Source organism: Pteropus alecto, unplaced genomic scaffold, assembly GCF_000325575.1.
Source record: "Pteropus alecto unplaced genomic scaffold, ASM32557v1 scaffold103, whole genome shotgun sequence".
Lineage (NCBI taxonomy): Eukaryota > Metazoa > Chordata > Mammalia > Chiroptera > Pteropodidae > Pteropus > Pteropus alecto.
In genome coordinates, this window is record NW_006436288.1 from 6,410,010 (window position 1) to 6,420,816 (window position 10,807).

Below are 10,807 nucleotides of genomic sequence, written 5' to 3' on the forward strand. Positions count from 1 at the left end.
TTTTTAAAGGAGTTAGGATTAGTTAGCTATTTTTTATTTAGTACTTTTGAACCTTTACTCAAAAGCAAAAGAAATATATTTTTTTCATATACTGTCTTTATCTACTTTTTAATCAAGGCTATACTAGCCTCATAAAATGGGTTGAGCAGCTTCCCCTCTTTTTATATTTTCAGCACTAATTATTTAGTCAGAATTGTTTGTGCATTGAAAGTTTAAAAAATTGCCTATAATGCCTTCTGGACCTGGGCCTTGAGGTGGGGAACGTGGCAGGAAGCACTACAGCTCAAGAGCTGCAAATTTGCCTGTACTTGATATTATCTATTTCTCACCCTAAACAAACTCTGCCAATAGCCTGATACTGCCCCCATCCACCTCGTAATGCTGGGTACATGCACAGATTTCTTTGACTTGCAATAATAATTGTAATTACTTGGACACAGCAATCTTCTCAGTTTGCAATAAGAGAAAAAAGAACTCTCAGAAGCTCTCTCCCAACATATCCCTAACAGTGACACCCTCTGTCCAGGCTACCATTTTCTTCCTACCAGGTTATCACTGCCTTCTCCCACCCCAAGGGCTTACACTAGGTTTTGTTGTAGCTTTTCAATTCTGTTCTTAGAAATCGTCAAGAGAAAACCAGTGATCTAGGCTAATTCTCCATCTTATTCTAACAGCAATAATTTATGTGAGTGATATTTACATTAATTGCAAGCTTAATATGTATCAAGCACTTTAAAATATGTTCCCTTCTATAATTCTCACAATTATAGTATCGAATAGGCATTGTTATTATCTCCGTGTTTTTAAAGATAAGAAAATGAGACTAGAATTTTAAGTAACTCACTCAAAGTAACACAGATAATAAATATCAGGACAGATAAAATCAGATCTGTCCTAAATCCAGAAACTTCTAGCATGATCAGCTTTGTCTGTGACACAGGTATAGACATAAAATATAATTGTCTTTTTTGTTCGTTTTAATTTTTTAGGCAAGGCAACCCTTGGTTGACCTCACAGATGGCAAGGACCTTGTCAGTTTACAATCCCTTATTTTTTAATTTTTTTTTTTTTACGCCTACAGCACCTGGTCTTCCTAGGTGGTCTCCCATCCAAGTACTAACCAGGCCTGACCCTGCTTAGCTTCTGAGATCAGACGGGATCAGGCTTGTTCAGGGTAGCATGGCCATAGACTAAAATATAATTGTCTTGAATCACTTGAGATAGTCTATACACAGAGATATAGACTCCAGTTTTAATAAAATTATTATCTGAAGTACTAGGTAACATCAGTATTCACCTCTAGCAGTGACACAGTACACAGGTTTTGCTATTTCCTCTTTGAGAGCCTAAAAAGATCTATTTCTGAAAGCTTTTCTGAAGATGTCCTCTCAAGCCCTCACGCAGCCCCTCAACTGAATTCCTGGGGTGTTTACCTGTGATTTAGTTTCATGTTGTCACCTAAAGGTTGACTCCTAAGAGTTGCCAGAATTGTAGGAAACAAAAGGGAGGTAGGCACCATCTACCTATATCCCCTCTGTGCCTCCAACACCAGAGATATCATACTTTCTTCTTTCTTCCTTGACCAGAGAACAGGTGTTTCTGTCAAATTCCCATTAACATTCTTCTTGTTCTATTCTCCTCCTCTGTTCAGTGTTATTCAGAGATGTCATCTGTTACACAGTCATACACCACATAACATTTCGGCCAATGACTGCATACATGATTGCAGTACATCATACAGCCTAGGGCGTAGCAGGCCATACCACTTAGGTTTCTGTAAGTGCACTTCGTGATGTTCGCACACAATGAAATTGCCTAACAATGCATTTCTCAGAATATATATCCTCATCGTTAAGTGGCACATGTTTGTATTGAGAAGGAAACTGTATAATAGGTGGTCAGTAGAAATAAAAATATGTGAAGTGCTCACATTTAGAATAAAGTATACCAATCATTGAAATATTATGAAGGGACAGATAAACAAGAGAAAAACTTAGAACTACAGCAGAAAAAGAAGGTGAGCCAAGAGCACACTGGGCCTTTGGTCACAGTTCAAGAAGCTAAACTGCATACGGAATATACCTCCCTCCCATGATAGTGACATTATAACTAGGGGTTTTGATATCCCCATCTTTTTTACTCTTCTAAATGGCCCAATTCCCTATGTTATTGTACAAAGAGGTATTTATTTTTCTTTTTAGGTATTTCTTAGAACTGTATTCCCAAATTAGAATTTCTAGATCAGAGAACATTATTGATTTTGGTTTTGAATTTTGCTTTGTAGATTTAATCTGCATGTAAAAATATATTATTCATTTTTATTATAGTGTTTTAAGTTCAATAAAGAATACTACTATCTTCTAATCACATTATATTTGGGCACCATTTATTACAGATGAAATATTGAGGGATATAGACCAGGGGTCCCCAACCCGCGGCCATGGACCTATACTAGAACTGGGCCGCATAGCAGGTGAGCGGCAAGGAAAGCTTCATCTGTGCTTGAAGCCGCTCCCCAGCGCTAGCATCACCACCTTAGTTCCACCTCAGATCATGAGGCATCTCATAGGAGCACTGGTCCCTGGTGCCTAAAAGGTTGGGGACCATTGGTACAGACTATTGGTCTGACTTAGTTGGTATGTCATGAGTCTTTCTTTTATTCTAGTCCTCTTCGTAGTCTAATACAGGAGCATGGAAATGAGTACATGAGTAAGCATTACAATTATTTCACATAATGATTTTCCTATATGCCTGAGGTTTCTGGTAGACTCTAGATACAAATGTTTTCACTTCAGACATCTGCAAGCATAAAGAATATTGTGGGTTTTTTGTTTTGTTTTGTTTTGTTTTGTTTTGTTTTTTTACTCCTGTTGCAATGGATATTGTGGAGTAATGGAAGAGTAATTAAAGACTATTTGTCCTAGAATGTTTGGCTAGCTTTCACTGGGGTATTAAAATGGTAGGACCAAATCGATTATCCAGTAGATGGCACTCTTAGTCCTTAGACCCCAAAGTTCACAAACTAATAACTGTTCTTTGCATTGGTTACAGATCATAACAGAATCCATGCCACTGATGTCTTACATGCTGTTTGGTATCTTACTACGCAACCTATTCCTGGCCTCTCAACTGTGATTAATGATCACGGGTCAGCAAGTGACTCAGGTATATGCTAAGTACATACATCTGTGCTCCTTTGTGAACTATGGGAACAAGAGTGTTTTGTTTTGTTTTTTTAAAGTGGGTCTAGATAAACGTTATTAATTTAATACTTTTTAAAAAAATTCTGTTACTTTTACCTTCTCTTTTCAGATTCTGACAGTGGATTTACACATGGACATATGGGATACGTATTCTCGAAAATGTATAATGTGCCAGATGATAAATACGGATGTCTGTCTGGAAATATCCCTGCCTTAGAGTTAATGGCACTGTATGTGGCTGCAGCCATGCATGACTATGATCACCCAGGAAGGACTAATGCATTCCTGGTTGCAACGAGTGCTCCTCAGGTAAATCCTTCGATTCCACTTAGGAGAAATAATTCAATGAGAGATTTCTCTGAAGAAAATTAATTTTGTAAATTGGACTTCGGCACTCAGTGAATCTGCACCAAACTGTATTTAGCCCTGGGATAAAATTCTTAGAGACCACGCTAACTTTGAAAAGGTAGCAAGATTTATTCCAAGTTATTAATGGCAGATATGCGACTTTATTACCCATGGAGATCCCTTCTCAATGTTCTTCTAAGGAAGAAAAACTGCTCGAATTCGTGTTAATGAACTTCCTCAACAAAGAAAATGCAGCCTATACAAAATTCCCTGTCTGAAAGGATTAGAAAACCAAATCTTTCTTGGGCTTTTAAGAATATGTCTATTTGTATGTAAATCCCATTCTTTTAAAATATAGTCATTATAACAATTATGATTCTTATGGCGTTTATATTGGTTAGTAGGAATTAAAAATCAATTTATTTCATTTGCAGGAACATTTTTCCTGAACGCAGTATTCTAAAAACAGTAACTTTAAAGAAGTACATCTTAGCATATATTTAAAAATTTAAGTCAAAAATTAATTGCTAAGGATCTAGGTATCTTCATCTATACACTTAAACTCAGTAAGATACTTTCAATTTAATCAGCTGGACTCATGTTATTAAAGATCTCAAGATCCTAATTTTCTTTCTAGAGGATTTAGAGACCAATCTGGTCCTATGCTTTTTTTTTTCTTGTTTGTTTTTTGTCTTTTATCTCATTCTCATTCATTTCTACATGTTCTATGAGTCTAGAATTTTTCTCTAATCTATATACACTAAAAATATTCTGATTTTTTTCTAACTACCTAATTTAACTTCTTTTAATGTGTCCTTCATATACCAGAATTATTTTTTCTGAAGATAATCATGCAAATCCTCTTGCCAGCTGCATATACTATTCCAATTTTTCTATACAGTCTGCATTTTTACTTACTTCAATATTAATTTTCTTGTTCTTAGTCTTTCCTTTGTGTCCTTATGCCTTTTTTTCTTCTATCACCCCAGTCTTCAAGCATTTTTTAGGCAAATTCCTCTTCTGCTGCTTCCCTCAGCATTATTAGAGAATGTCAAACAGGTAGATAATTACTATATACCTTCATTTACTAGATAAAAGGTAATATTATTTCCTATGGCTGATTGCGGGGTGAGAATGTATTAAATGATGGGTTTCTCAGGGATTCCATTTCTCTTTATTAGTGTATTTAAGAGGAGATCATTCTTTTTCTAGATTCAAGAAGTAGCTGAGTTACCTCTTAAGGATGTTAATATATTTGCATATTTTTTATGGTTAAATTCCTATGCCCCACAAAAAAAATTGATAAAATCTAACTGTAAGCCCCTCGGTTGTAAATGTTTGAAATAAAGTTTCAAGGATATGAACTTTATATTACAAAAAAATGAAATTTAACTAAGAAAAATAATCAACAGTAAATGCGCAGCAATAAGTGATTCTTAATAACCACAGTCAAAAGATTATATTTCTGTGTTCCATGAAAAAAGATAGTTCCAAAAGCATTGCATATTCTCCTTTGTTTTGTGATTTATTTTAACTTAAAAAATTGAACTCTTCACTCTTACTTTTTTGTGTAGGCGGTGCTTTATAATGATCGCTCGGTTTTGGAAAATCATCATGCAGCTGCTGCATGGAATCTTTTCATGTCCCGGCCAGAGTATAACTTCTTAGTTAACCTTGACCATGTGGAATTTAAGCATTTCCGTTTCCTTGTCATCGAAGCAATTTTGGCCACTGACTTGAAGAAACACTTTGACTTTGTAGCCAAATTTAATGCCAAGGTAACTAGATTTGTACCAGTCTTCGTTTTATGGCCACGTTGAAAGATGTCATGGAACTAAAGTATTGAACAAAATTCATAGCTATCACCTCTTATATGTCAAATGTGAAAATGAAATGTAATAAAATGTTTAACCAGAAGCAGATAAATAGATTTTGGTACTAATCTAAGAATTTGAGAAGTTGCAGTGTTACCTCTATAATATTATATTTTGTGATGTAGAGAAATAATAAAATTCTAACTATCATTGTGTTTTTGTTAGATTTAATTTACTCTCATCTCTGTGGTATACTAACAAAAATTACCTGGCAATAGAAAAGTCAAAACCTTGAAGCAAAATTTCATACATCAAACATATATGCTCAAATGTTAATTCAAGAAAATTTTATCATTTGTAGCTATGTTATTTTAATAGAAATTGATAACATATGCTAATTTTAAATAGTACTTATTTTCAATTCCATAATTAATAAACTACTTTTTTGATGAACTATTTTACTGTTAATTTATGCAAGCCAGCAACATTATTTTAAGTAACTGAGAAATTCCTCATTACTTGGTATTCTGATCTTCACATGGTAGAAAGACAATAAATATTCTATCATTTATTCTCCTTTTCAACTTTTGATTTCATTGAGGCAAAACACATTTTAACTTTTTCCCTCAAACAGGCGAATGATGATGTTGGAATAGATTGGACCAATGAAAATGATCGTCTACTGGTTTGTCAAATGTGTATAAAGTTGGCTGATATCAATGGGCCAGCTAAATGTAAAGAGCTCCATCTTCAGTGGACAGAGGGTATTGTCAATGAATTTTATGAACAGGTAAGTGATTTAACTGTTTATCTTCATCCATACTTAGGCTGCTTGTAAATTCACCAAAGCTTCTAAGAGATGTGAAAGTGTGATCAATCTATTTCATATTCACCCTAACATCAGAAAATGCCCTGGCCAATTTTAATCAGAGGAGAAAAAAATGACAGAAAATTTGGCTAAATTATAATTATAAAAATTCTCAGATAAGTAGTAGAGACATTAGGAATGTCTGAAATATTGTTCTTTTACAAATTTACATAAGGGAAGCCAATTTAAATATATATATCTGAATAACAGCAGTGCATAAAAAAGCTTTGAAAAATAGGCATTTTATCTGACATGATAATGCAAGGGTTAGCACACTACCAAAAAACTACCACCAAAATGTAAGCATGGGGGTATCTTCTCCATACTACCCTACACTGACCAGATTATACTTGAAACTGTGTTTAATATTGCGAACCATGCTCTCAAGAGGAATCTGGAGGTAGTGGAGCATGGGTAAAGGAGAGATCAGTGACATAACAGAACATGAAAGAAGTGAAGACATTTACCCCAGGGGGAATTAGAGGTGATACAATAACAATCTTTAGATACTTAAAGGTGACATACAAATTTAAGAGTAGGTTTATCATGAAATTTTTGTAATGATTAAAGAAGATAAATTATATAAAGTGCTTGACACAGGATTTGATTTATAAGAAATATTAAGTTTCTCTCTGCTTCCCTAAAAAAGGTATGAATATAACCATTTTATAGAAGTTATGGGAACATAGATTTCAACTCAATGTCAGAAAGAAATTTGTATTACTACAGGCATTCAGAAATAGGATGGGGTGTCTTAATAAGTAATAAATTGCCTGTCAATGGATGTATTTAAAAAGAGATTAGAAAGAACTTTTATGGGTATTATATTCAAGTTTCATAGAATAAAAGGTTTGTGCTTCTAGAAAACAATGTGCTACCTTTCCTAGGAATGAGATTAACTCATGTCAATTCTGAAATATTGAAATACAGGAAAAATATAAAGAAAAAGGAAAATTTACTTATAATAATTCCACTATATAGGTATAACCATTGTTGATATATTGGTATATTTCTTCATTAATTTTGGTAAATAACTTCTGGTTAACAATCTGATTTTTTTCAGAAAGATTTGAAACAATTCAAAATGAAAACACTTGTAAAATGATCCTATTAAACTTATAGATAAATAAAAATACAGAAACTGTACAATCACAGAAGATGTAATTCAACCAAAAACTAGGATGAGGTAGCAACTTTAATTGAATGATACAGTATTTTAAGATTTATGGTAACCACAGCCAAAAAGGAAAACATGATAGATTATGTATTTGCTTGGTAATTATTCCCAGCATTTGTTCTATGATGCATTTATACTCTTCTATAAGGTACACTGACTAATGTGATAAGAAATATTATCTACCGAGATAAGAAATATTATCTACTGAGGCATTAAACCATTTCTTGTATTTCCCCTTGATAAAGCCAAAACCTCAAGATCGCAAAAGTGGTAAATAGCAATCAAGCATTTCTATAGGAATCTTAGTAATTTGAATAGAATCTCTTAGCGGTAAAGAGGGAATTCACACATGAATATCTGGGTTCTTGCATATTTGCAAATTTTAGATGTCAAGTGAATGTTTACTTTACTAAACTTTCCTTGTTATTTACCTTTCTAACTTTCTGTTTCTAGGGTGATGAAGAGGCCAGCCTTGGATTACCAATAAGCCCCTTCATGGACCGTTCTGCTCCTCAGTTGGCCAATCTTCAGGAATCCTTTATCTCTCATATTGTGGGTCCTCTTTGCAACTCCTATGATTCAGCAGGTCTAATGCCAGGGAAATGGGTGGAAGACAGTGATGAGTCAGGAGATACTGATGATCCAGAAGAAGAAGAGGAAGAAGAAGCACCCAATGAAGAGGAAACCTGTGAAAATAATGGATCTCCAAGTAAGTTATAATCTAGTTCTAGATTCAGATGAATTTTATGCTTCTTGTGAATTACATACTTTGAGTCCAAATACCATCTGCTACGTTTGATTATGGATAGACCCCTTACACAATATCATAATAAGAGAGATTACAGACTATGAGATCTATAATAATGGTCATACAAAAAGATGTTCTTTGTCATGAAGTAAAAACAAAAAAATTAAATAGTTGAAGCTTAGTCTTCAGAGTATTTTGATTTAGAGATGTAAAGAATTTGTACCATATAGACCAACTATAGGCTTTTGTCAGCTTGTTTAGGGGAAGACCATCTAAAGCAGTAAGAGGGAGTAATCAGTCATTTATTCAAGAACTATTTAATGAACATGTACTCTGTGCCAGGCATTCTTCCAGATACTAAAGACAGGGCTATGACCAAATCAGACAAAAGAGTAAATAAATCCTTGCCCTTTCAGACTTATGTTTCAATGGCATCAACAGACACTAAGTAACACAAATCAGTAAATCTAGTCTGTTAAGTACTGATAAGTACTAGAATCTAAAAAAAAAAAGGATTTTGGAAATTAAAATTAAAGGAATAAAGTAGCCACAGAAGGTCTAAATAAGAGAGTTTTTTTTTTTTTTTTTTTTTTTTTAAGTTTTAAAAGATCTGAAAGATATGGAAAGAGCATTCCAAGGAGAGGGAGAAGCAAGCCATGTGAAGGTCCTGAGGTAGGCTTGGCTGGTGTTCAAGGAGCATCAGGAGAGCTGAGGAGGTTGAAGCAGAGGAAAGGGCGTGGGAGAGTGGTAGGAGAGAGTGGGGGGCCAGATGATGTAGGGTTTTAAGATAAGGCTCTGTAGGTCACAGTATGGAGTTTCGCTTTTACTCTGAGTGGGATGAGAAGCCATCAGAAGTTTTGAATAGAAGAGTTTGAGATTCGACTTAAATTTTAACTGGATTGCTTCACTTGCTATATTGAGAATATTTTTGAGTTTGGGGTAGGAGAAAGAGTATAAGCAAGGGGATAAATTAAGAGGCTGTTGAAATTATCCAAATGAGAGATGACTGTGGCTTTGTACAGAGGTTGCGGCAATAGTGACAATGAGAAGTGGTCACGTCTGGTTATTGATTTGGAGTGCATAATGTAGCCAGTCTAATTCACTTAATTTTAATAAGGAGGCCTTAATAGCATTATTATTAAAACCTATAACCCTTACAGTGACATTGTGCAAATACAGTTTCTATGTTTCTGAGAACATAGTTCATAGTTTCTACCTACCTTCATCAAGAACATACAAACTTAATATTTTTCAAAGCCCTTACTAAAAATATTCCCAAGGAAGACATTTTGATCATTTGTTTTTATTTTTTAGCAGTCAATAAAATGCATGACTTGGTTCAACTTGGCCGTCTAATAAGGGAGTATTCTAACATGGGCCTTCACCCATTTTTCTCTGATATAAGAACCTGGTTGTACGCTCACATAAGCAGAGATAAGAGGTCATGATTAACTATAGACTGATGAGACAGGGTTTTGCAAATTTGACTTTAGGTCAAATTTTTGCTTAAGTTCTATCCTATGTATTAACTTTTATTCAGAATGGAGAGGGGGTCAAAGTTGTTTTCCTCTGATATTCTATTAGCAAAGGAAGTATTTCTCTGATGCTTGTAAAAAGATTTCTACTAGAAATTTTGGGCTAATCTTGGGATGCAGAGGTAGGTACCAGGATTTGGGGATTTATGGGTTATTTTTTCATTTGTTCATCCAGTAAGCCTGTATTAGTTTTATTTTTTAAATTTATTTTCATCCATAGAGTCAGGTAATTTGCTGTCTAATTAAGGGCAGGACAGTTTTCCTAGTGATTGATATAGAAGCATTGGCTTTGCCTCTGGAAAAACTTTGTTCCCATGGGCCCTAACTGATTGCTATTTGAACTCAAACACATTGCAAAACCACACACATAATCCAGGCATCAAGCACTGAAGAACCCAGTCCAGAAGATTTAATAAGCTCAAATCATCGATGTCGACTTTAACTCCAAACGTGACAACCAAATATTCAATTCCTTCTGTTCTGTAAGGTCGGGTTGCCATACTGACTTCCAGATTCTGATGTGTCACTCTCCTGATCTTCCCATTTTTATCAAGCTCGCTAAAGCAATAATGAGAACTTTATGGATTCTGTTTACTAAATTAGACTTCCGAAGATCAACTGGCCACCTTATATTAAAATTTAACATATCCATCAACGAAGACTTGATATCTTTTAGCTTTTGAAAAATTATCTTTGAAGTATTTCTTTGTGGCCAAGAAAATGATAAATGTTGGAAAATATTAGTTTTCAGTAAAAATTGGCCACTTAGAGTAATAGAATTTTAAAAATGGGAAAGGAATTGGTGATCATCCAGTTCACTACCTCCCTTTACAAAAGACTAAATTGAGGCTCAGAAGCTTAAGTAACATCCCAAGGTATAGATGGTTTCTGAAGAACCAGAAAGGAAACCCAGGTCTCCTCATTTTTAACTACATTGCTATTTCACTTTTGTCATTTTAATTTCAGAATTCCCATTGACTGCGATGGTTAACTTGATTTAGCCTGAAACTTAGATTTCTGGAAAATTTAAATTAATATGCACTGATAATCTCAGCAATTTGCAAAACTTGGAGATCTCCCAGGAAACATAGAATAAAATGTTTCAATATGGTAT

General features: G+C 34.4%; 1 protein-coding gene and 1 non-coding gene across 6 annotated transcripts in view; one reads left to right on the forward strand and one right to left on the reverse strand.

Annotated features, from left to right (window-relative positions):
- The window catches only part of PDE3A (phosphodiesterase 3A), a 268,652-nt gene that overhangs the window by 248,935 nt on the left and 8,910 nt on the right, over positions 1-10,807 (forward strand). For all 5 annotated transcript variants that reach the window (XM_025047389.1, XM_025047390.1, XM_015590063.2 and 2 more), the window contains exons 11-15: positions 3,052-3,165; positions 3,313-3,512; positions 5,126-5,329; positions 6,000-6,155; positions 7,864-8,119. In XM_025047389.1, the coding sequence (XP_024903157.1) occupies positions 3,052-3,165; positions 3,313-3,512; positions 5,126-5,329; positions 6,000-6,155; positions 7,864-8,119 (930 nt within the window). The remainder of the gene's footprint in view (positions 1-3,051; positions 3,166-3,312; positions 3,513-5,125; positions 5,330-5,999; positions 6,156-7,863; positions 8,120-10,807) is intronic.
- On the reverse strand, positions 1,073-1,191 carry LOC112480391. The gene has a single exon (XR_003046574.1). It is a non-coding gene; the product is annotated as a 5S ribosomal RNA (ribosomal RNA).